Genomic DNA, 26,519 nt, shown 5'->3' on the forward strand with positions numbered 1-26,519 from the left:
AATGTTTTCTTTACTTTCACAAACAAAGGGTTCTCTAGTGAACGCAGCCTGAAGACGCTCAAGGGCAGAAGGCACAGTTCCTTGCATGTGATTTGTATGTGTTGTATTACAGATAAGCTGATCTAGCTACCAAAGGGTTGGTCCTGCCCACAGCCTTCCCCAACCCCTTTCCACAACTGCGGAACTGCTCACCATTCAGTGAGTCGGCAGAAAATGAACTCTACAAAATAACGGTTCATTTTCTGCCTGTTTACTACAAGTCCTCATGCTCCCAAATGCTTTTCACTATTGGATGTGCTGATGCTACTGTTGATCTGTGCTGTAAGCCTAACTGAAATGGTTAAAAATAACTACAGGAAAAGTTTAGGAAGGAAAAACTCACATTGTTACAGAGATCTGATTTACCATATGGTCCCCCAGAAAGTTGTGCTGTCACTGACCAGGAAGAATAATAAAGCCGCCAGAGACCTGGCTGGAACTTCCTAAATGAACCTTGGCATCATGAAAAATATTCTTAAAACCTTAGGTAAGAATTTAGCAGTGTGCCACTTGAGGGAGGACAAGAGAACCCTTCTGAAGGGTTTTTTTTTTTGTGTGATAAATAGCAGTTGTGGCTTTCTTTCAGGATCTTGTATGTCTCTCTAATTCTGCCACAGACTGTTCTTTAGATTTCATTAATACTTCCATTTGCCTCTACATTAATCTGTCTTGATTTAATGATCAGTGAGCAAAATATTAAAGTATGAAATGGTGATCTTGAAATCAAAGTATTCGTCTCCTCTTGTGAAACTCAGCATTCCAACATAGCTCCAGGGCCTCTTAAATGTCACTATTTTTCCACTGAAATGTGCAGGGTGGCTTGGAACACGTTTGTATACAAAAAATAGTACAGGATAGAAGCATCTTGGAGACCAGTGTTAGGTAAGCTCTTTTGCGTGTAGCTAGAGGGAGAAATGATTGGTCTGAAAATGTTCTGGGAAATCAAGCAACACTGGATATTAGGAGAATGGTCAGCACACTGCCTTGTGTATTCTTCAACTTCAGAAATCCTGTATCTTCATTCATTAGCGCATCACAGATGCGAAGGAGAGGGAAGGCTTTTCAAGTCAGTTATAGTAAACATTATAGAGCAGCATAATTGAAGCCAATTGGAGCCCAACTTCCTGTAGATACTTTAGGTTTCTGTAAAAGCTTGACAACAGTTTTGTTAGTGTGGAGAGCTTGATTTGGGCATTACTTTGCAAGACAAATATGTGATTCTAATATTTTCAGGCAATGTATTTTCAGCTTACACACTTTGTCATTCCTTGTACCAAGGTAAGAGCACGCACATTGTTGGTTGCTCCTTAAATGCTAAGTCACTATAGTGGTATCCAGCAATCATCTGTCTCTGCTGTCAAACTGTGGGTTAAAATGCGGCCGGTTCTCTTGTCTGCAGAAGAGAAAACTGTAGAAGTACTGTTTTACAAGCCAGTTTTCAGTTGCACAGCAGATACTAAGGCATCTGAATCTGATTTCTCACTGGTTTTATGTTAGTAGAAAATCACAGTTTAAGACAAGATTATGCAAAAATTTACATCCCAAAGTAGCTCTTTTGACTTCAAGTTCAAGATCAGAATTTCAGAGTAGCTAAAGATCAGATTCTGGTCTGAATGAATATGGTATGAATATCTGTAGGCTGTGGCATATGTAAAATCGACTCTTTTAAATTATTTTAGTAACTGTTGGTTACTAAATTTGCTTATTCTTATAAACTATGTTTGAAAATATTGCTTGCAATTTGTGACTGCCTCCCTGAATATACCTACTTTGCAGCAGTCATTTTGAGCACCAAAGGAATTATCGCATGGCTAAACAAAAAATGTAGTGTCTGTCATTGTCTTTGGATAGGACTGGATTGTGAAAGGGAACAAATAAAGCTGGCTGAGGCACTAAAATGCATTATACTATAAATACCTGACACGTTTGCTCTATAGCCTGCTGTAGACAGAATGTTTCTATCTACTTCCACTCGTAATAGCAAAATACTATTTTTCCCCATTTAGAATAGTAGAAGCGAAAGCTGAAGGTGGATGGAGGAGGTTTAAAGAGAGGATTTGCAGCAGGAGCACTTGTGGTGTATTTAGACAAATACTACATAGCAGAGTATATTTGCGTGGAAAGGGATAGACCAAGTGTGGTGCCTTCTCTTTTACATGTACATGAAGTGGTGATCTCTAGTTGATGACTGGCAGCCGTCACTGTAGCATCCATATTGTGAAGGATTTTGTTTTAATTATGAGGGTTACGAACCTAATTTAAAAGTAGAACAAAGAATAAATACATCTAAGGTTTTTGTGAAGACGAATGGGTTAACTCTTGCTATGTGTAAAGGATGTTCAGATATGATTCTCAGGGAAGCACGTCTCATGGGACACAACTTGAAAAACATAGCAGTATATGATTTCTGATTCTGACCGATAATGATGGAAAAGATTCACACTTATCAAGAATGGTGATCATAAACCAAATATTATAAATAAGTATTGCAGAAGAAAACTCAGGAATAATAACGGGGGAGCCAACTCATCGGGTTAATAAGTCTAATACTTATACGAAGACATTTACAGATTTTTCTGATATGATTAGAAATGAAGAAGAATAGTAATTTTTCTTCACTGCTTGGCACCAGCTAGTCCTGTAGTATAACATTGTTTTTTTAGCCATCATAGTTGAAGATTTAAAAAAAAAAAAAGAAAAGGTCTTAAAATAATAAAAGGGGGGGAAAAGCCCAAATGAGAATACTTTTAACGGACCAGGTAAAACCAAATTGGGAGAGTGATAGGTATTCCTTTCCTAGGTAAACAAGGCGTGCGTTCAAAAGAGTGAGAATCTGCTAAACAAGAACAGACCATGGCTTGGAAGACACCCTAGGATGAGTAGGAGGTCTGTAATACACACGATAAGGGAATTTTTCATGCTGAAACCCCGAGCAGCTCCCGAGAACACCGCCGGCCCGCAGCGGCCAGGGCAGGCGAGAATGGCTGCCCCGAGCGAGGAGGAGTCCGGGAGGCGCTGGGGCGGCGGTGGCGGTGGGGCGGGCCGGGCCGGGCCGGGCCGGCGGCGCCGCCAGGGGTCTCCCTCGGCACGGGTGGCGCTGCGCGGCTCCGCGCGGGGAGGCGGAGGCGGCCCGGCTTGGGAGAGGGCGGGGTGGGGGTACAGGCGGGCGTTGTCGCCCGGAGCGGAGACGTGCCTGCCCGATGGCACACGAAGCTGTTTGATAATTAAAATATTTGTCCCCTCCTTGCGGTCATCTATTGCATTTGGAGTATATTTTCAAGCTGTATAGTAATAACTTAAGTTTATTCCTAGAGATATTATATACAATTTCAACTTATCCATATTTTACCAGTTTGTGTGAGTTTTGTGAGACCCAATTTACCTAAACGTCCTGTAGGTTCATTTTTTCCAAGGGCAACAGTAATCTTAAGGGATCTGTTTGCCAGGCTCTTCATTCTAGTATCTATGTTTTGTGATATTATTGTACTGAAATGCACATCTGTTAAAGAGTTTGATCATCTGTGTCTGACTGAAACGATTAATAAACATGTGTTCATCCACAAGAGTATTTTGTAAACCTAAGAAGTTAAAACAGTCTGAGGACAAATACTACATAATTTGATTACTTTTTTTACTGACTAAATCTTTTTACAGTCTTTAGATTTTTTTTTAAAAATAGCATTATGTTGCACTTGCATGTAGTTTTGTATATCTGTACGATCTAGATGTTACACAGTAACATTTTCCTCAGTTAAACTAGATTTTTCCAAAGTAGAATAGCAGATATTCATGTCTTATGTCTTCTTTAGCTAAAGAAGCTTTTATTTTATTTAAGTTTTAATGTAATTTAATAGTATTTTATTGTTAGTAATTTCAGAAGCGTAGGGATCCCTTGCTGGAAAATACATTCTTTCTGGCATATTTGAGAAATCAACTAATTAATTATGGCAGGGGAGTACTAACTGCTTTTTAACTGTTTCAAGAACTTGTGTATTTTTACTCACATTATTCTTGTGATTACATCATCTTAACAATGTTCCTATGGTTGTGGTGTTTTTTATTTGGGGTTTTTCTGATGTTCTCTTCCTGCTGTTTGTTGCATTAAAGAACCTCAGTTCAGGGACTGTGCCTCTGATCTCGCTATTAATGTTTTTGGATAGTACCACTGTAAAAATAATAAATGTTGCTGCTTTTCAGTTTGCCTTAGAGTGATGTGACTTGTGAGGTCCTATGTTACTAGACACTGCATATCGTCCTAGAAACAGAGATCTTTTTTCTTGAGAAACAATTGAAGAAAATTTATAATGATGAATTCAAATGATGTATTCCTGGATTATATCACTCCACTAAAAAGAAAGGAAAATTTCATAGATAATAAATGAAATAACAACTGTAACATCTCTCTGTCATGTAGCTTGGTATTAGGATTTCTTTTTTAATGCTGCAACTCCTTGCCTGATAAGAACGTTTCCCAGCTCAAGCTTGGTTTTCTGGTATTAATTTTCCCAGAGTTTCTGCCTGGGCTTGAGAAGAGCTCTGTACAAAGGGAGTCAGTACAGCCTAGTGGAGAGCAGAGTCATAAGCATTTGCATCTCTGGAATGTTTTTATTGACAAACGGTAGTCTGCTATTGACATTTGTGTCCCTTGATGATACTTCTATCCTAGCTTATCTTTGCTGGTCAAATGCCTTAATTGTTCTGGCCTTTAATTCAGTCAAAGTTGGAGCACGAGTGGAAGAGAAAAGAGAAGGAACAGGCCTAACGGAGCATCAAGCTTGAGCTGTGAAGCTGCTGGCAACGATCAACCTGTCATAATGTTATGATTTGTTCATTTTTATACCATTTATTAGCCTTTACTTGTTGTGCCATTTGGCCTCCAGGGCAGATAAAGTGCTGTCTAATTTGGTAGGTTTGCTTCTGTCAGAGTGGCCTCGACAGAGAAGGTGTTAGCTGTAGTGACAAATAATCAATAGCTGTCCTTGTCATGAGGAACGTGAGTAGTTGGGCCTTTCATCTGGAGGATTAGAGGTCTAATTGGATTGAGAATAGGGAGGGTGGGCTGTTGGGTAACCCTGTCAGCTATGTTAAGCTGTCAAATGTCAACCTTCCTGAAAGGAAGAAGGGATGGTTAGCTTTCAGAAACAAGGAAGAAGACATATGAAAGCTTTTTAAAAAGTAATAGATAGAAAAGTAGACTAGGCTAATGTATGCTTTAACCCCTTCTTGCTTAATTATATGTCTCTCCAGTTAATGAGGATGCGTGGTGTCTGCTCTCTCTGTATCTCTCTCTGTCTCACACACACACGCATGTGCACACACACAGAGACAGACAGAGTTTGTGTGAAACAGATTTGGCAGCGTGATACCAAATCGGACTGGTCCTATGTCTTGAGAAAAAGCCAGTTAACTACTGAGATGGGGAACAAAAATGCGAAAGATTATGACATAGGAGGGGAAAATATCCACCAATGGAGGGAATCACTTAGCAGAAGCTATAAAGAAACTGAATATTTTGTTTTAATATTTTGTTTAAAGATTTGGCAGTCTGATAGTACCAGTATGTTTTTTGAGATATAGCAGTTGTTTCAATGTTGCTGGAAGTAGAGTAAGTACTATGATCCAGTCCCGCATTGGATGGTAAAATTGTCAGTTGAATTTTATCTGTATTTTCTTAACAGTTGTTGCTTTTGATCCCTTGCTCTCTGCCTGTTTCTTGGAGAAAGATTTGAATTATTCTAAAGAAGATAAATCCAATGAAAGGGCCATTATGCTAGTAGAACAAATAATTTTTTTCAGCTTAATGTCTCAGAAGGTTTACAGTACTAATATTTACCTTACCAGGATAAATAATAGGACTAGATTTTAAAGAAGGATTTGTTTGTTTATAAAATTGCTAAAATAGTGGTTTCTCTCTTTGTCATCTTACTTTGTCACTCTTTTCAAAGCAAGTCTTAACTGTAACCATACCAGTATCTCCTTTCTCTACGTAACACACTTTTCCTGAGATCTGTAGTACTTGGCCAAAGTTATCCTTCATATAACTGGTCATCTCTTACAAGGAGCTAGCATCCTTAGCTGCTGATGACCTTGAAATAGCAGTTTTTAGAGAGGGGGGGAAAAAGCCCTTTATTTTGTGTTGGCTCATTGAAAAAAAGACAATTTTATATTTTTCTCCTTTTTTATAAGCTTGTAGATTTTTTAAAATCTCATAGATGTTTTTGATCATTTATTCTATACTAGTGGTTTTAGTATTGGTGTTTCAGTTTGGATTGATTCCCCTGCCGCTTCCCTCTCTTCTACACTACTTATTGATGGCCATTTGGACTCATGACAGTGTATTTAGTCGTGGTCTGCTGTAAATGCTGGCAAACCCATCCTTAATCTCAGGTTTATCTTCGTAGGTTAGTACAATGCTCTGAGTATTTCAGAAGCAGAAATCTTGAACTATTATCTGTTATCATGCTTCAATGGTTAATGTGTCAGAAATCGTGGGGGTTTTCCCCTTTCAGATTGATTGCCATGCTGCCAAAGGCCCATCTTTGTGTAAGAGTCTGGATTCAGGGGTCTTGAATAATTTTTGCTTTTGCAATTAGTTACCTGACAGGTATTGTACCTCTGTCATTTCTAGTCTAGGCTTTATTGGAACTAAACTTCTAACTTTTCTTATAACCCAGTTCTCTGCCTCATCTTTCCCTCTCTGTTTTGTTTCATTGCTTCTCCAACTCTCACTTTATGATCTTGGTATTTAATCTGATTTAATCACATTTAACCTTCTGGTGTAAGCTATAGGAAGACAGCTGAAGAATTGAGATAATGGCCTGCTCTTGCAGATTTAATTGTGGTGAAGATAGCTGAGATTGCTGAGCCACAAGAGGAGTATTATGCTGCTGTGGCCAGGCTGGCTCCAGTATCCACAATATCCATGATGCTGACCCAGTGTTTCTACACTCTGTTGTAGTCTGCGCTATAGAAGCACTGTGATAATAAAATAAAAATTTTTCCTGATAATAAAATAAGCCCTGGCCCACTTATTACTAGAAGATTTTTAAATTATACTTTTAGCTTATTAAAAATCTGTCCATTCTTCTGAAAAATTACTTTTTTTTGTCAAGTACCTGCTTTATTTTTATTCATTGTGATAAGAAGTGTGTCATAATTCAGTATCCTCATTTCTAGAGCTTTACCTAATACTTGCTACCAAAATCCTTGCCCTTCTTTTTTTTTTTTCCAGACAATTTCCTTGCCATGGCAATGATCTGTGCTTTCCCCATTTTCTCCCCTTCTTAGTGTAGCTAGAGCATCGCTATTGGTGTTTTCTTTCTGTTCTCCTCTAGCAATGTCACAGGTATTTTTATTAACTTAATTGACTTATTTTCATTGTACAAACTATTCTCTCTCATTTTCAAGCACGATGTAATTTCACTTCTCTGCATCTCTCCTCTGCTTCTTGCTCTGTTAACTCTCCTCCCTGCCACCATTTGGCTTTATATCTTCTTTTACCAGAGGATGTTGTCAGGCCCAAAACATGTAGTGTATTATCATACTAGTGTCTCTATTGAGCTGTCTTGATATCAAGCATTTCAGATTTCATTAAAAATAATAAGAAATGTTCGCAACTGCAGTGATTTTCTAAAAGATTTTGAAAATATGAATGAAGTGCAAGCCGTGGTGGCAGAACATAGAGCAGCCCTACTTGTGTTGTGTTTCCCAGTGAAAAGGAACTAATTCTGCATAGCATATGGAATGATATCTTAAATATCTGTACAGCCAGCTGGTAGAGTTGCTTTATTTTCATCTATCAAATTCACGGTCGTATACTTTTGTGAGTAAAATTTAGAAGAGCAGCTGGTCTGATGACTTACCCATTGTTACTTTTTCAGATCTTTTCTAAGTCCTCTTCTGTAGCAATAATTTTTCAGGCTGATATCAATGAATAAAATAATTCATATTAGTTTATGAAGAAAGTCAGTTAAAAGAATGAGAAGGTAAAGTGATCCTGTCCTTAAAAAAACATCTTCAGTGACCACGTAAGGCTAAAAAACCCAAACTGGTGCATAACTTAAACTCAGATATTTTGTTGGGAAGACGGACTAGAACTGAACAGGATGCAGACATGCTTTAGGACAGTTAGGCAAAATTTTGCCCAGCAAAGGAAGTACTTTATGCAGGCATGAGCAGTGCTTTTTCTACAGAATGTTATTACATGTTGCTTGATGCTTGGCTATTTTAAGTTGACTTAATTATCCTGGTTTTCAACTGCTAGGTCTCTTTTATATACTGTTACCAAATGGCTGTCCCCTCTCTCTCATTTTGTTTTATTCAAAGAATAAGTGAAAATTTCTCTAGCGTTTGAACTTGAAAATTAATGGTTGCATCTTAAAAACGCGATTCTTTCTAAACATGGTACTATACTTGGAGTGTTACAGTTCGTATCTGAATAGATTTCATTTTGTTTCACTTATTGCTGTTCCTTTAGCATGTCTAGCATTGCGGCATCCCTCGGTGCACAAGAGACTTGCCCAGCTCTTCTCCCAGGACATTGATGTCTGCTGCCAAGTCTGTATCTTAAAAAATAGCTTTACAGGCAAAGGCATCTCCTTGTTTGAGTGTCCTTTATAAAACATCATTCTTGCATTAATTGCCCCTCCGCAGCTGACCTCACAAATGGTCTTTAATGGTTACAAGAAGAAATATTGTTGTTGGGACTGAGAAACCGCTTACTTGTTTGTGTCCAGATTTGGCACTGACTAATTAAACCAGGACTATCACTAGTATTTGGCTCATCAGTTCGGTTTAGTTCAGTTTTGTGAGCTGTTTGGTGATTTCTGTTAGAATGAGGTGACTTTTTCCAGGTATTCTGTCGTAAAAAGTGAAGGTATTTGTTTTCACTGATTATAAGTGTTTTTCTAATTTTAAGTGAATTAGTTTTGTGTTAAATGTTTCCACATACACTTCAATAAATGTAGTACCAGCAATAGATCATTTTGAAACAGGACATCTTTCTGCTGAATTCTCCGAGAATCTTCTATCAGGTATATGACACGTCCTTAATCTGATGCTCAGGCTTGTCATTTGAATCAATAGTATACTAGATAGGATGTCTTCAGCATGCTAGGCTATTGCTATAGAAGGTATTTGAAAAATAAATTCAGATCTTATAGCCAGCCACAAACTCCAGGAGCACTAATTTTTCATTTGTCTCTCTTTTTGTGTGTACACAGTTGGTTAAATTATTGATTAAAGAGAATTAGGTGACTCACACTCAAGTCAAAATGGATATGTATAAACTACATAAGCAAATTCTGTGGTTTCCTGGAAAGCAACAGCTAATGTCAGCATTTCATAAAATGCAAAATTAATTTACCTTACCTATGAAAGTTGTTTTTTTTTTTCTCTTTGTAGAGCAGCTTGAAAGCCTTTTTTGTTACACATTTTTTGATTAATGAAGAATGAGGAATTAATGAAGAATGCTACCAATTTTAATAATGGGGAATGATTTCTACTGAAATATTAAGTGATTTATGTTATGAATATCATCTGTATATGTTGAGCCTTCTGATGGGAACATTTAAACATAAATATATATATGCATAGGACATGTTTTTTCAATGTTCTGTTAGTATGATATAGATTTGGGAAGACTTTAAGAAACACCAAGCTTGAATTGTTATTTTAACTGCCTGTAGTCTGAACAAAGAGAAATAAATCCAGTACTTTTTTTACTGCTAGGATATAGTTTGAGTAGCTTACTAAGGCTTTGGTTTATTTACTAGTACTGTAAGTAGATTCTGACTTAGTTTTAATTCTCAAACATCACTGTAGTATCTATAGAAGCTATAAAATATCACAGTACATAAAAGTAGCCTCAAGCGTCTCAATAATTACTTAAAGTAAGGGTAAAGCTACCTTTATTGCAGGTTATTTTCATTATGGGTTGTCTGTCTACTTCTGTAATAGTTCTGGAAATTTCACTGTGGCTGGAGAACTTTTCTCATAAAACAGAATTTGATTTGTAGTTTTGTAATTTTTTCACACAGTGGTTTGTTATAGGACTTAAGATGTTTGAAATATATTTAAATCAATTAAAAGACATGGATATATTTTCAGATAAAATAGCAGCTAAAATCATAAGAAAAAGTTCTGGGAAGATATGCTCAAAAATGAGTATACATGCAAAGTTTTAATTTTGCAAGCATTGTTGTTTCCAGAAGTCTGTAAGGACATCACCTGCACAAGCCCTTGGAGGGGTGCAATTAAAAAGTACAAGGCAGTAGTGACACAGTACGGGTCAGAGCAATACTGAGTAGCAATGGCAATTAGTTTGCTTCCAGAATGAAACAGTACTGCACAGAGTTAGGATAAAAAGTGAGGACTTTGACTGGACTGATGGCTGTCATTCAGACTTGTTTCTCAGGTAGAATTCTGTCATGGGTAATACTGTTCTTTATAACATTTTTATTAGATTTTAAACAGAAATCTGGACATAGCATAGAAACATATTTAGAAGAATGGAAAATCATATGAAGTCTGTCTAAATGTAGGTTTGTCCTTTTAAAGTATGAGCTTATACAATTTAAAAATTTCTGTGTGTAAGCAGATTATGGAGGATTTTTTTTGTCTTGCTAAAATGCTTTTGAGCAACCATCCTAACTTGTCTTATGTTTCTGGAAGAGAGGTGGGAAGTTTAGGAGGCATTAGGTAACGTATGTAATAACTAAGCCATGAGAGACTTGGACATCTGCAAAACACACAAGTTATGTGAGGTATACAGATAATTACTAAAAATGGAAAGAACATTATAAATATGGACATAAATCAAAACTTTACTAGGATTTGAGAAAAATGTGAATATAGGAAAATGCCATTGTGAAAAAGACAGAGATATATTTCAGGGAAATATTTTTCCAGTTTTTTAACACTACTCTTAGTTCAAGACTGTTCAACTTTAAGCCATTAAGATGAAAAAAATGAATGTAGTAAATATTTTCTAGTACTTGTATTTTTGGGGAGAAGGGTGTCAGCACTTGCTGCCAAATCTTTCAAATCACAATATTTTTTGAAATACAAGATTTTTTGGAAACGTAGTCTTTGATTCTTTATGAAGAGGTGGGCAGTGATCCTGTAAATATGGATGATGAGTCTCGCGTTTTCTCGTAAATCCCCAGAGATTGTGTGTTGTGGGTACTTCTGCCTGAATGACTTTAAAAGAACACTACAGGAAAACAAGTTCAATGACAGTAGAAGAGATCAACTGGAAATGAGAATGCTAATTGCATTTTCATCCTTGAAGTGTTTTTTACATGAAAGCCACTGATTTCTGTAGGTAGACCATAAAAATTAGAGCTGAAGAGCCTAGAAGACTACACAGAAACAGCAGGTACAGACCATGGATAAAAGGTCAAAGGCTGTAAGATACAAACACTTATTTTCCTTCAGCTTATGCTGGGAAACAGTTTCACCTTGGCTTTTACAGCATTGGTCAGTTGTCTTCTCTGTTGCATTCTTTGACTGCGTGCCAGTTGATAGTTCTGTTATTCCTATGGAAACCAAGATATTGAAGCCAATCTTGCAAGAGTTTTTAGGGAGAAGTGCTCTAAGTTCAGACACCGCGTTGCTTTCAGTCAAAATGTCTGATAGTCAAAACTGGCCTCAAGTCGTACTGATGTTCTTGGCTGATGTATTGCCTAAGATGCTTTGCCAGACAGATGAACATGTCCAGCTTGGAAACTGGTAAATAAGGTTTCTATTCAGCTGTCTGAGAGATCTGTCCGGTTGAGTGTTTTACTTTTGAGGCTAGGATGCTGCTAACAAAGTTGCTAAAAGGGTACTCTGTGAGATTAACCCAATGTCAAAATCAGTGACGTTTTTTCCATGGTTGACTTGAAAGGATTAGCAAAACATCACATATTTAAATCTGCCAGTGGTGTATTAGATAGAAGACATGGCATCATCCTTGTCCATGCAGAGGTAATAAATAGCTTACAGATTTTTTTTTCAAAGCTGTAATTCAATGGATGACTGCTAAGGGTTATGTCTGAAACAATAATCCTAAAGATTTTCTTACACTTTTATTTTTCAGTTACATTTTTAATCAAGCAGTTAACCACTTAGTTTTGCTCAAATGAAAACTACCTAAACACTTGATTTCAAGTTTTCTTGAATTAAACTGGTCCAGCTGTGACTGAAGTTGTTCCAGAGCTAGAAGGAATACTGGTTTAACTCCCTATAATTAATAAAATTTACATTATTATATTTTATCTGTCTGTTCAGAGACAGGTTGTTTCCGTTCACTCTGCAGCAGCTATACTGAAGATGCGTGTGGAAATCAAGTCTTCTGACTATCGTCTGCCAGCTCATTAGGGAGTGCAGAGAACAGGAAGGAGTAGTTTCTTTACTACCTCTCCTGACTTTGTTTATAATGTAGTTAGTATAGACTACCACGGTAAGTAAACAGTATGCAGCAAAAATGAGCTAAGAATTATCATCTTCAGTGTCTAAGTCTTGCCCATGTCGCAAAGGTTGAGGGGAGTATTTGAAAGGATTGAGAATGTCCTTGTAACTGTTATGTTTACTAGAAACGCTTCAATGTATCTGTTCTGTAGGACTTCGCAATCAGATTGATGAATACGATCACCTTTCTTTAAATTTGTGAAATAATTTGATTTATTCATCCTCTCTTTTGGTGTGGTTTCATTCAACAGTGACAGTATTTTTGCACCTGCTATGTTTTAATGAAGAATTTTTAATCCAACTGTTAAGATTTATGGATAAAATAGAATTTCCTTCCCTATTCATGGTTTACATATCAAAATCATATTTATTATGACAGGGATGGGGAAAAAAGTTATTGGGAGCTTGTCTGTGATTCTAATTTTGTGTATGCTTGATATAGCATTTGAAATTTAAAATAATTAAAATGTATTAACATTTAAACATTCAAAATTTTATGTAAGCTTTGTCATGAGCTTATTTGCTCAAATAACAATATTCTATGTATAGCAATACAGCACGTGATAACCAGAGAGACAGCCTGCTATTTTGATGGTGACTTTACTCATTTTAACTAGAAATTGAGGTTCTAAGTAACTGTATTGTTTTTTTTTTTTTTCAGGAACTGTTAAAAAAAGTTTACTGATGGTCAGGGAGTGTAAGAACGGTGCAGTCATATACGTATAAAGGGTAGCTCTTACAGGGCTTATAGCTGTTGTAACCAGGCAATATTCATTCCGTTTCAGTGTATTAGAAATCAAGACGTTTCACTATTTCATGCATAGATAATTTTTCAAAACATAAGTGGTGTTAATTTATAAATCTAAATAATTCTTATTTGCAATTTAATTAATATATCTACTTGCTAGTCTCTATTTTAATAATTTTTCTTGTGAAGAATCCTTGTCAGATTTCTGGCAGTTAGCTGATAATATAAGCATATCAAAATGCTCCTTTTGATGTATGGATTTCATTTGCATTCTGTTCCTATATGTATCAAATTAGAAGTAAGATAAGTAAGTAAAACAGCTTCTGTTTTTGTAAGAGCTTAGTTTGTTCCCTGAAAAGCTACTAAAACTGGCAGGTGTTGATGACAGAAGGTCCTTCATATGCTCCATGTCATGCTAAGTTGTTTCTGATGTTCTGAGAACATGCTGCTTCTAATGCTAGAGGATACTAATAGATGAAACAACCTCTAAAGAAACCACATGCGCAGCCCCTTTTCTTTCCAAAGTTATTAAAATTCTTGGGTTTTGAAAATTTGTGACCAAGTTGATCTGTGGGGTGAAGCATCCTCTCTTCAGCACCTACCCGCCGGAACGAGAGAGAGAGAGAGAGAGTATGTATGTGTGTGTATATAGCAAGGTTATCTTCTGTAAGATTGAGTAGGTCAAAGACAGCAGTTTCTACTCTGTGCACATAAGCAGGTTAAATTCAGTTGCCATTTTTGTTTTAAAGGGAAAGCTCATGGATATGTTTATCTTTTAATGGCTTAGCTAGCAATTAAGGAGTTCAAGTTTTTTGACTTTCACTGCTTCTTGAAAGCATCTGATGGCAAAGAGCTGTTCTCAATTTAGGCTGTAGCAGCTGTGCTAATCTGTTGGCAAAGCGTGCTAATGTAATGTAAAATGGCTGCTATATTCTGCTTGGATTTTAAGGTAAAATCTAAATGACTTTCATGTTGTTCATATTTTACCCCAGTGAGTGTCTGAGTGCACAATACAATTTATTATTTGTCAATGTATAGATGTATACTGACTTTAGAAACTCGCATGTCACTATTAAAAAGTGTAGACAATTTCGTGTTTTAGACATGAGCAGCGATTAAATCTTAACTCCAACTTTTAAGGAGTCCTGGGTTTAAAAGGTTTGATATCTAATCTGACTGTTAAAAAATCATAGCAATCTATTTCACTTTTTTTGTTATCTTAGAATAAGAACTAGTATATTTGGGGCAGAATGTGCTGCTTTGGAAAAGGAGATCAGTGGCCTGGTATGCTAAATTTCCATGCACCTTTCCAGTTCTCGTTCTGCCCCAAACTGGGTCTAAACCAAAGGAACAGTGTACATGAGTTAATATGTCGGTAATAACCTATGAGACAATTTATTTTCCTGGTCTCAAGCTTTTGTTATGTATCCAGCTATACTTTCTTAAGTATAATTTATGAGTTTAAAAAGGAAAACTAAAACATGAATAATATTTAAAGACAGTAAAAGTATAATCACTGCCCATACTATGATTGGTGTAGTATTAAAAAAGCAGACCTGTTTTATCTTTGCAATTAATTCAACTGTAATAATTTTGTGGTGTTCTCTTTGTGAAAGAGTAAAAGTAACTGAATTTTATATATATATATATATATTCCTCTGAAGAGGAGTTACTGATTGTTAAATAGTCTCTCTTTTCACAAAAGAATACTGAGAAAATTGTGCTAAAACATCTTACATAAGTGCTGCTTAATTAATAATGAATATATTTCAAAAATCAAAATTTAATAAGCTAATAACTTATTAAACTGTGGTGGGATGTATAATTATCAGATTTCCAAAATCCCTACTGTCATGGATGGTGGACTTGCTGCACTGTTACTCCTTCTCTGTTGTCTTCAAATGCACCCCATTAAACAGGTCCACCTTCGTGCTTCTGCTTCTGCGGGGACTTTTATTTTACCACTTGCCTGCAGTCTTCTGTGCAGTTGCTGACCAGGCTTAGTTACTGCAGTTCTCTCTGTCTATGGGGCTATGGTAAGCGGTTAATGCCTGATTTTGGTAAATCTCATCTTAACAGTACAGAAACAGCAAGGGGCAAGGCACAAAAGAGTTTTAATCAATGAAACATTCTTTGGGAATCATAACATTGGAGAAATTTGGGGTATTCTTTTCAATATCAACATTTTTTTAATACTGGTAAATAATGTTTTAAATAAGAAGAAAAGTAGCTGAGAGAAGTAGCCTATTTGACCTCAGTAGCATGCAAGAATTTAAAATTAGTTTCTAAGGGATAAGTACGTAAACATAAACAGAAAATTGGGTAAAATGTACACCACGCTGTCAGCAGTAGGTTCTTCGAGACTAACTGGGTATTTTGCTAGCTGATTTTCTAGAAATAAATTCAATAGATTGCCTCTCTAGGCCTGCACGAAAATATTTACTGTAGTGCTAGATGGAAAATTGCAAGTTAAATGGGAAATTAGGACACAAAATGGAAGGGTATGGTAAAGAATTTCATAAGGAACTGAAAACAATTACAGTTGAAATATGAACTGTAAGATCAGAAGGAGTGTATTAGAATTCCTCAACAGTTGCATTTGAACCTAGTATTAGTCAATATTTTTCACTTTCAATTTTTTTTTCACTTAGCATCACAAGTAGTACTTTTTCTAAGGATACTTCACAGTGACACAAGATTAGGCGTTATTGTCAGTCAAAGACAGGATTGGAGTGTCTGGGATACCAGAAGTAAGAGAATACTGAAAGTAATTGAAATGGTTGGAAATATGGTAGTCCAAAATGCAAGTCTGTGTGAGGGGGGTGGGGGATGGGGCAGAACAATTTATTCTATGTATTAAGAGTTTATTATTTGAAAACGACTGAAAAGGATGTCAATGTGCTAATTGATCGACGAATGTACTTAATGGATGAGAGAAGTGCAGTTTTTGGTATATCTGACAAGATACTTGCATTAGCAATAGACAAGTAGCATTGCCATTCAGTAGGCTGCTTAGTGGGACCTCTTCTGGTACGCTCTGTAATCTCTGCTTGCTTGTGTTCAAAACAAATGAGTTCAAACTCGAATGAGTGCAGAGACGTGATGATATTTTGGGGGGAATGTAGGGTTAATCGTTTGTTACTGAGATAAAAAGACCGATGCTTATTTAGGTTTTAAAACCTGCACTGTACCTTCATGGATAGAAAGAGTGAAGTGTGTGTGTGTGTGTGTCTTAAAAAAACAACAAACAAAACCTAAAAAACCCAGCCCAAAACTGAGAGAAATGGGGAAAAAATTGCAAAACACCATAACTGCACTTAAAAGAAATCTCTAGGATTTTTTGGAAAAGGATTAGATGTCCTTACTCCTTATGGTGCTGGAAGGTTGGATTTAGTAACCTAGAGGGTCAATTTTAACCTTCAGTTCTAACTTGCCATTTATCTGTAAATATTTCTAAGGCTTTCTATTCTGCTGGAAGTATATGCTCTGACTGCATCTTCAGTGCTTATGACTGTCGGCAATGAAGAACCCTTAAAAACCACCTCCTTTGTAAGGATCACTTTTAAATTGTTTTATGTTCTTTTGGTCTGTCTGTTCCCAGTACTGGGAAAGCAGGTATGTAATTTTGAATTGGGGCCAAAGTAGCATCTTCACGGTTTAACAGCTTGGCATTCTTTTTAACGACCCCTGCCATGTTTACCGGGAGCTTATATAGAGATGCTGGGCTGCCTTTTTCCTAGTTCTCTAGCAACGCTTACAGTCAAATAAATCTTCACAAGCCTATTGTAGGTATTCCAAAAACCAAGTGTAGCTGTGCTGTAAGTCAGTAGTCAGCTCATGTGCGCTACATTATAAATTATTACAAATCACTCTTTCAAGTCATGTTAAATATTTCACATGGATTAGAATTGTTATGCTTTTTGAAAATGTGGTCTCAGCAATAAATAGGGAAATAAGCAATTTTTCTATAGGTATTGGCCCCTTTTAACGCACTGATAACAAGGTGATGGTAGCCTATCTATGGATGTGCTTTTGATGCTTGGAGAGGTGCACATATTCCTCTGACTCTTAGCCTTGTCTTGTACAGCTCAGTTTCTCCCTTTATAAAATGCTATTACATTTATCTACCTACGTAGTATGTTTTTAAAATCCAAAGATGAAAAGTGCAACCTCAGAGCTATATCCACACTACAGGGTAGGAGAAGTGGTTAGTCAGAGCGTAGAAGCACGTGGTTATATAATGACCAAGTTAACTCACCAAGAAATAGTGGGATGAGAAGGGAAATAAATTTTCACAGGGCTCTGTTGCACATCAGCAGAATGTTTCCAGAACCCAGGTGTACTCTGTAAAGCAAGCTTGTATGTCTCTGAAATACTTAAAAGTTTGCTATGCAAAATACTTAAGTGTCATTCATCATTATATGCCCAGGAGAATTTTATTTAGGATTCTGCAAAATCTTCCTGATTGTTGGTGCATAATAAATGGCAATCTGGACTACGGTGAAACTGATATGCTGTCATTCATTTAGAATTTAGATGAAATAGTTCTATTTCCCCCTTCCCTTTATCCTTCCCATTTCTTCTAGAACCACATCTGGTACAGGAGAGGGGTGTTGATTTACTGAGGCTTTAGCCATGTAAAATGGAAGTAATATAAGGAGAAAGAATACTAATAGATTAAAAGGATTGGTTCCTGTTCTATTAATAAGTGTACTTGTCTACTGCCTTCTGGTGTTACTTGTAGTTTGGAAAAGTGTTTGGACCCTTATCTACTTAATGACTATCCAGGAGACATCTGTGATGAAACTTAGTTTCATATGCACACTTGGTATTAAGATGATAATGACTCCTCCATTTCAGATGGTGTTTTATTTTACATAACAACAGTCAGTAATCCAGGTTTTAACATTTATGTATTTTACATGATGTTACTTTAAATGTCCCTATTGCTCTTACAGACTTTGACTTTGAGTTCACAGAAAGAAAATTTTACACATTTTACAGGAACTGTACTCTTTTCAATTCTGAATCAGAAAAGCATCAGATTTTAACCAGCTAAGAGGAGAGAAAGTAAGATGTTCCTAGTGAGTATTAATTGCAATTTTGTTCTTCTTTTATCTCCTGATAGCTTAGCAGTGAACCCAGCTGCCATTGCTGGCATTGCCAGGCTTCTACCAAATGTAGCAGAGTACTGAACATGACCTCTCTGCTGGCAAGTTAAGTGATCTGGGTCTCAGAGGGAACATGCATGTTATCTCACGGTTGGGGAGAGAATATCCTGTCACCTGTTAAGGAGGCTCACTCTCATGTATGCTAAGATATTTCTGGAAGAATTTTGTTTACATGAAGAGTAAAACCTTTCACAAAAAACAGGATTAACTACAGCAATTTGTTTTTAGCTCTGTGGTAGTCTAAGATGCAGGCTTTAACAACATGTTTTGGAATGTATTAAATTAAGTACATGTATTGAAAAGGTAAATTAAAAAAAAAACATTAACAACTCTGAATCTTTCTTATACTGCTACATATCATGTGGGGAATAAAAATGTCTGCCAAAACCTCTTTTTCATTTTGGGTGTTGGAATATTAGCACAGCTGTATTTTTATGCAAGTGTTTTCTGTGTTAGGTTGGTTGGTCTATTGTGCTACCTATTACCAGAGAGCCAGCTAGTAGAGGTGGGTAACATTATTTAAACCTTCCCAACAGTAATACGAAAATATGATTGCTCTAAATGTTGCAGTACAATTGAACTGTTTTGAACAATAGACCAGTAGGAACCTGTATCTGCCTGTTTGCTTGGGGGAAGGCTGAAACCTGGTCCAGAAGGTCATTAGATGTTAGAGTGGCTTCGCAGTGATGCTGGAATCCCTCCCCTTCTCTACACCCGTATGCGCACATTAGGTTCAGTCACATACTAGATCTCCTGTTTTCCATGAGTTTGGTAGGGAAGAAGACTGATCCAAGGAAAGGAAAAAGAAAGTTCTTTCCCTAATTTTCCCATTGCTGAGTGAAGGTCCAAGTTCTGAGGAAGTGTTTGGAACAGAGGCATAGGGCAACTGGGCGACTTAGAGCAGAACTGCGCCGGGGCTGTATAGAGTGGCATGATGTGAAGTGTGAGGCTAATATTTTTAATGCGTTGGTAGTACAACCATCAGTAATTTCACTATCAACCTACGATTAGAATCATAACAACACTGTTATCAGTACAGAGCTCATTTTTTCTTTAGTCCTTCACTTAGGTGACCATACGGGGCAGATTGACCTTGGCTGGTTGCCAGATGCCCACCCAACTGCTCTCTCACTCTCCCTCCTCAACAGGCCAGGGAGAGAAAATAGGTTGAAAAAGCTGCTTTAGATGGATGAAGAAATAAACACGTTATCTTGTAGGCCCGGAAAAGTAGGTAGAAAAGAGTTTACCAGCAATTTTCTGCTGGAACATGTTCCAGGTGATAGAGTCATATTGAAAATACTAGACAGTTTTTTTCTGAGTGAATTTGCAATTTTGGGGATAACTTTTTCAATTTCAATTTCAGGGATAATCTGAATTCTGGCAAATTCATTGATTCCGACTAAGATGTTTCTCCAATCGCTCTTTCCTCTATTGAAACATTCAGGAAAGGAAGGTTTTTCTGACTGCTTAGCAGTTAGGCTTGGGGTCCAGAACTTTCTTCAAAGTCGTTACTTGATGGCAGAGCAATGATTGCTTATTGAACTATCTGCCTGCCAAAAAATGTGTTCTAGTCCATTGTAGTTAGTATATGTGGCTGAAATTTTGAAATAGCAAAGTATTTCTTCTGATTATGCTGAAGTTAGTTGTCAGCTGTTCTCTGAAACTGTGCTGTAGTTTGCATACAGAGATGAGTCTCTTTTGGCTAAAAATAATTTTAATAGAATATAAAGGAATTTTAAGAATCAGCATTGGAATAGTAAATTTTGGCTACCAGGTACAGTTTTCTGTACCACTATTTAATCCTGTTTGCTCATAAGGTTTTCACAGTATAACAGAATCATTTTAGAGACACTATCAATGTTAAGAGACCATGGACTGACCCAAAGTGCTTCATGCTGCCCAGGAATCTTTAGACCAATCAAGTGCATTTTCTGTGAGTAAAAACTTAAAGACTTGTTATACACAAGAATTTTATAAAAATGAAGGAATTCAACTAGTAACTGCTTTTCAGATTAAGCATGTTTTCTCCCCCTCCACCTAGTAAGACCTAAATTAAATCTGCCTTCAAGACATGTTGATACATTGCATATTTACAAACTTAAGCAGTAATCAATTGAAGCTGGGGAATTTTTCCTTTGTCATTAGTAGGGATGGTATTATTTTCTAACAAGTGAAAGGAACACAGCAACATTTGTGATATTACTAAAGAAAAGAACAGCAGTCAGAAGTAAGAGCATGAATAAGATCATTACAAATAAGTAATGTAAGTACAGGTGTTTTCTGTGGTGGTCTTTAAAAAAAAATCTTAAATCATTTGGAAGAAACAGAATCTTTTGTGTTTCAGAATGAGGGGATTTATTACAGATGCATTTCCTAAGGGAGAGGGATTTGTTGGTGGCTAAGCATGCAACAGAATAATATAGTAGTAACTGGTGGAAAAATGTGTAACAGCAGAAATAAAATACAGTATAGGGAAAGAAACTCTAATAATAAAAATGCACGTTTCTTAGTTTTATGTATTATTTTAACTTTGATTCTTCAGTTGAATTCATTCAAAAAGCACAAAATACTTGCAAATCTTCCAATAAATATTCATCAACAAGAGAAAATCAAGTTTTTTTCTTTCATGTGTATGCATGCACATTGAGCAGGAAATACTGAAAACAAACCAAATGCATTATCCTCTGTGATGGAGAAAAGCAGCTATATTTCTTCCAAGACTAATATTCTCTCGTTATTTAATGTTGTCTTCCCCCAGTCTAATTCCCATCCACATCATGATACATTGCGATTTTTTGCTATTTTTTTTTCCTTTTTAATGAGTTTTGCAAATTCTTCTTGTATTTACCTGTAAATTATAATGGCAATAATGAGGAGTTTTCTCATCCCTAAGTCATTCCCAAATTTATCATGAATTCATTTTGAGTGTGTTCTGCGCGGATCAGTAGCTGTGCAGACGTTATGCTGTTCTACCTCTGTACTTCAGTGTATGCCTTGATGCGTGTCTGTGTATTAAAGGGACAAAATCCTAAGGTTATGCTTTCCCTCGCACCCAGCGGAAGAAGGAGAATTAGTCAGTCACTACTCACTGTGAGTGCTGTTGAAGAGTACAGTAGCCATGCTGTCTCTGGCAAGAGAAGTTTGCATTTTCAGGCAGGTTTGTGGTAAGGTTTTTGGCAGACTTCTTTTGTAGGCTTTCGCTGAAGAGCAAGGAACCGATGACAATAAACTGTAGAAGCAGGAAGAGGTTATTTTGTCTGAGCTCATTCATGATTTGCTTTCCCTGTTTTGTATTTTAAAATAAAATAGTGTAGCAGGGAAAAAAAAATCACATTCATTTATTTTAGATGTACTTGGTGAAATCCATTCTGCCCACATAAAGCTCAACTCTTCCATTTTTATTAGACAAAGAACAGAACAGTAATATATGTAAAATCTGCCCTTCCGATGTTTATGGCTTCTATGAAAAAGGAAACTAGAATATTTTTATGCCTGGGCACTAGATACTGTGGGGGCCTCTGGAATCCTGTGGCCCATCTCCACCCTACCATTCTACTGACAAAGTGATTCGCAGTTCTGAGTCTTATGATGTACAGAAGTGCCCCCATTAGCACTGCTTGCACTTGTCTACACATGGTTAGCTTTTTTTCATTGTTTTTCCAAAGACAGTCTAAAGGGACTAAGTTAATGTACAGGATTTATAAAAGAATTGTAGCAGACTGAAATATGTTAATTTGCAAGTAGTTCCATAAGCAGAAGAACCCAAAGACATGACTTCTATTGATTTGAGTGTCACCTTTCCTGTGTACATTGTCTAATAAAGCTTCATCAAATGCTGCAGCTTTCCCCTGAGTGGGTGGAATTAGTGCAATTTCTCTTCTCTTCTGAGCTTTCTATTTTCATTATATTTATGGGTAATTGATACTTTTACTTAAATTGTCAGTATGTGAAATTGGAAAAAACTAATATTTTGGGAAACATTGGGAGACTGAGCAAAATTGGGAGACGGCACACTCCTTTCACTTTAGGAAAGGTTAAACTCTAGAGTGGGGAAAGAATAGGGATGTTTAAACCATGATCACACAAGCTAGTTCCAGATGTTTTGCTTTAATGAGTTATTGCTTCAGCTGTTACTGGTCCTTAACCGAAACTTTACTGCTGAAGGTGGTTTGAAAAACCCAATAGACTTTGTATTGAAGTGAAGTGGAAGCATCAAAATGTCATATGTAACATCTCTGTTACAGGGAAAATAACCTCCAAGCAAGGGGCAGTAGTAAGTCAAAGCTGGCTATACCTTAAATCACTACAGCTTCTTGATGATTGCATGATTATATCTTTAATTTTTGACTGGCTTCTTCAATGATTTGAGAAATAAAACTGGATTGTTTTGTTTGCGATCCACCCTCAGTTATAGTCACAGGAGCATTTCTACATTATTTATTTTGAAAACCTAGTAAGTCCACAGTGTTAAGTATTTTAAATGTCTTACAAAGCTAGCTATCCCATCCATTTATCATGCATACAGTAGATCAAAACTCATATACAGTTCTCAATTTGAAAATGTAAGAAACAGTCACTTTTCTATATGTTTGTTACTCATTCAGATGAGTACATTTTATCTCTCTGAATCATTCCCTGTTGTTTTTCTCACTTTCATTTTGAAAATTGTAATCTATCTTCATGTTTAGTTTTATTCCTCATCTGATAACTGTCTACCTTGCTGAAACCAGCATGTAATGGTCTTGTTTCAGTTTTTACATGATGTTTATTGAGCTTAAACTGTCAAGAAACTCTGACAATATTGCAGAATTTTTGGTATTACTGAACTCTGTCTTACACACTCCACTAATGGAAGATATGTATCTAATACCAAGTAGCAAAACAGACTTAAAAATCAGGAGTTAATGTTTTTTAACAAAAAATCTCCATTAGATGTTTCCAAAGCTTAGAGCTGTTTTGGTGCATTTTTTTAGGCACTGTAATACAACAGTAAATTTATCTAAACAATATCATCATTTGGTTTGATAAACTGCAATAAATTTCTGATATTTTTCTTTACCCAGGGAAATTACCGCTTCATGAAACTCTTACTGGCTCGTAGAGGGAACTGGATGCAGAAGGACTTGGAGGGTATGACACCATTACATTTAACTACACGTCACAAAAGCCCAAAATGTTTAGCTTTGTTGCTAAAACATATGGCACCTGGAGAAGTGGATACCCAGGACAAAAACAAGGTAAAAATACTGCTTATTTTAAGACAACACTTGTAGCAGCTTTAGAAATTGGTGTTACATCAAACAGATGTGTGTGAAAAATTATTTCAGTCATAAGAAACTTTTTCTGCGTTTTCAAAATAGTGGCTAACGCTGGTATTGTAATAATCACCTTTAGAAACATTAATATTTCCCTGATGATAATGATGTAAAAGTTCATTGCACTGAGTTAATTGACATTCTTGTTGAGAGTACATAGAGTAATAGAGGATCCAAAACCCACTGGTTTTAAGGTCTAAGTCTTTCAGTAACATTGTGATCCTTGTTAAAATCTGGATAGCATGTGCTTATCATGCTTTTCTTCCTTGGAAAAACCCTACATTTAGAATCATTTAATGATAAGAGTCACTAGAAAACTTTGTGCAAAAGGCCTTCAAAGTATTTGTCAATACCAAAGGTGAGTTTAAAATAAAAAAAGGAGATTCCTTTGGTGCTGAGCTGAATGCAGGTTTGCTGTTGGCTACATCCTTCCTAACACTTGGTGATTGATTTTGCCCTGCACTGGGGCCACTAAAATGGTGGTGATATTGACACAGCTGTCCATAGGTGCTACCTTTTAGAAATGTGTGGCGGGCTAGCTTTGGCACGCAGCCAAATGCCCACCCAGCCGCTCTCACTCTCCCTCCTCAACGGAACAGATGGAGAAAATAGGTTGAAAAAGCTCATGGGTTGAGATAAAGACAGGAAGATTGATCACCAGTTACTGTCATGGGCAAAACAGACTCGACTTAAAGAAAATGAGTTTCATTTCTGCCAATTAAAGTCATTTTGTATAGTGAGAAAAAGAGACAAAAATTAGAACACCATCTTCAAACCACCACCACCCCTTTTTTCCTGAGTCAACTTTACTCCTTTACTTCCAATCCTTCAATTCCATCCACAAGGATGGTCCAAGGGTAGAAATATCCATAGACTAAATCTATCTGGTCAGCTGTCTTTTTTTCTGTATCTTTGTAAGTAAAAATGGACAATTTTTAGAGTCTCCTACTCATACATGACTTTTTGGCCTGGGATAGAATGTGATGCCGTTTGTCAAGAAGCTTTTCTAACAGGGACAATACAAAGTATCAGGTGGTGGTGGTTGTTGTTGTTGTTGTTATTATTATTATTATTATTATTATTATTATTGTTATTGCACTGTTGCTTCCATGAGTGCATCATGTAGTAAGAGGGATGTGATGATGAAGTTGAGTGACATTCTGGCATGAGACTTTCATTTGAAGCAGAGCACCAGTTAGTCACTTTGACATTTGTTTTGTGAAACTGCAGACTTCCTCATGAGAAAAAGTGATCTTAACATCTTCAGAGCTTTACATTACTACCTTCTTAGAATAAAGTCCTTCAGACTAATTTTCTGCATCTGTAGAGACAACAGTTGCTTGAAAGGCCAGGAAATCTCCAGGTGACTTTCCAGGTGTATCATATAGTGCATATATCATCATGAGTTGTCTCATGTCCCTTTGCAAAGTCGAGTCATGCTTTACCACATCAATAAAACTACCAACCTGCTTCAGAAGCACACTGACTTCTAAGAGCCTCAGGAAATAATCTACTGATGTTGGTTAAAAAGGACTATCATTAAAATGACCAGCCAGAAGAGATGACAGATCTTAGAAGGAAAGTGGTACAGTTCTTAAAACAACTGATTTACTATTACTCTTCATACAGAGAGGTACTGCCAGTCCGCAGTAATAGCACACTAACCCATTTTAAAAGAAGGAACAAAACAGATTCATCCCTCTTGTTGGCATGCTTGATGCGTGTTGTGTTTGGGAGGTGATCACATTGCCTTTAGTAGTCAGATTTCTAGTAATTATTGCGGACCTGTTAATCTGGGAATATCTGGTTTAAATTTCATGTGCTTAAGCAGTTTGCATACCCTGGAATCTGAAAGAGACTTCTTTCAAAGAACCCAGAGATATGAATGTTCCCTAAGCCTGATTTTTTTCTGCAAAGATATAGTAACAAAAAGTGAGGCACCGTGCATGTAGATAGCAAAAGGAAGACCAAAAAACGATTATGTAACTACGATTGGCAAGGTAGGCATGGTATTGAATACAACTTGAACTGTTACTGATGATGGAGTCTTTTTAAGCATTGAGCAGGAAGGTCTCTTTCTTACAATTTGTAAGTGATCTGGTAACTGGTGCAAAATACTCTCCCCACCAGGCACTAATCTACCACTGATTCAAATGTGAGTGCCCTGATCAAGTATATTTGGATCAGCTGATAACCAATGCACCAGCTTGACAAGGCTGGTCTTAGTGGAAATCATCATTCCATATCTCATGCAGTGGGTTTTCATTGTACCACAAAAGGACATAGTAAGAGAAGGGGACTGGACTTTCTAGTGATGTAACTGCTTAAACTCTGATATCCTTACCTGATTTTATCATCTAGGATGTAGGATAAGACAGCTGCAAGCCCAGTTTCCAACAAATGAATCTTCAGTCCCCTCTGGACAATGGAGTCGAACCAGCCTGTGCCCTAGCAATTAGCTGTTTACCTTCCAAGATGTTCTAACATGTATCATGGAAACCCTGGCTATAATTACAGCAGTCATTCTGGAGAGGTCATGCTGACTTCCTGACCATGTTAATTAATTAACAAAGGTATATGGAAACCAGACAAAACTTTTTAGGAACCTTGTCTGTTGTTTATCAGATTTCCAAAGCAGTATTTAAGCATTGCCAGATTTCCCACAAAATGTAGAGCACCTTTATTCCAGTTTGTGTCATGAGTAGCAAAGATGGAATTCAGGTTGATGAAAGGTGGTATCAGGGACAGAGTCCAACATATTTCACCCTGTTGGGCACATAGCTTACTCATTTCCCT

At 36.8% G+C, this 26,519-nt stretch overlaps 1 protein-coding gene across 5 annotated transcripts in view; it reads left to right on the plus strand.

Moving 5' to 3' along the window:
- INVS (inversin) overlaps positions 1 to 26,519 on the plus strand; it is a 103,738-nt gene that overhangs the window by 21,976 nt on the left and 55,243 nt on the right. For 4 of the 5 annotated variants that reach the window (XM_075142240.1, XM_075142245.1, XM_075142242.1 and 1 more), the window contains one exon: positions 23,472 to 23,645. In XM_075142240.1, the coding sequence (XP_074998341.1) occupies positions 23,472 to 23,645 (174 nt within the window). Of the gene's footprint in view, positions 1 to 18,777; positions 18,914 to 23,471; positions 23,646 to 26,519 lie in introns of those variants that run through there. The other variant, XM_075142244.1, reaches the window with a different exon arrangement.

This window comes from Calonectris borealis, chromosome 2 (assembly GCF_964195595.1).
Source record: "Calonectris borealis chromosome 2, bCalBor7.hap1.2, whole genome shotgun sequence".
In the NCBI taxonomy this organism is placed as follows: Eukaryota; Metazoa; Chordata; class Aves; order Procellariiformes; family Procellariidae; genus Calonectris; species Calonectris borealis.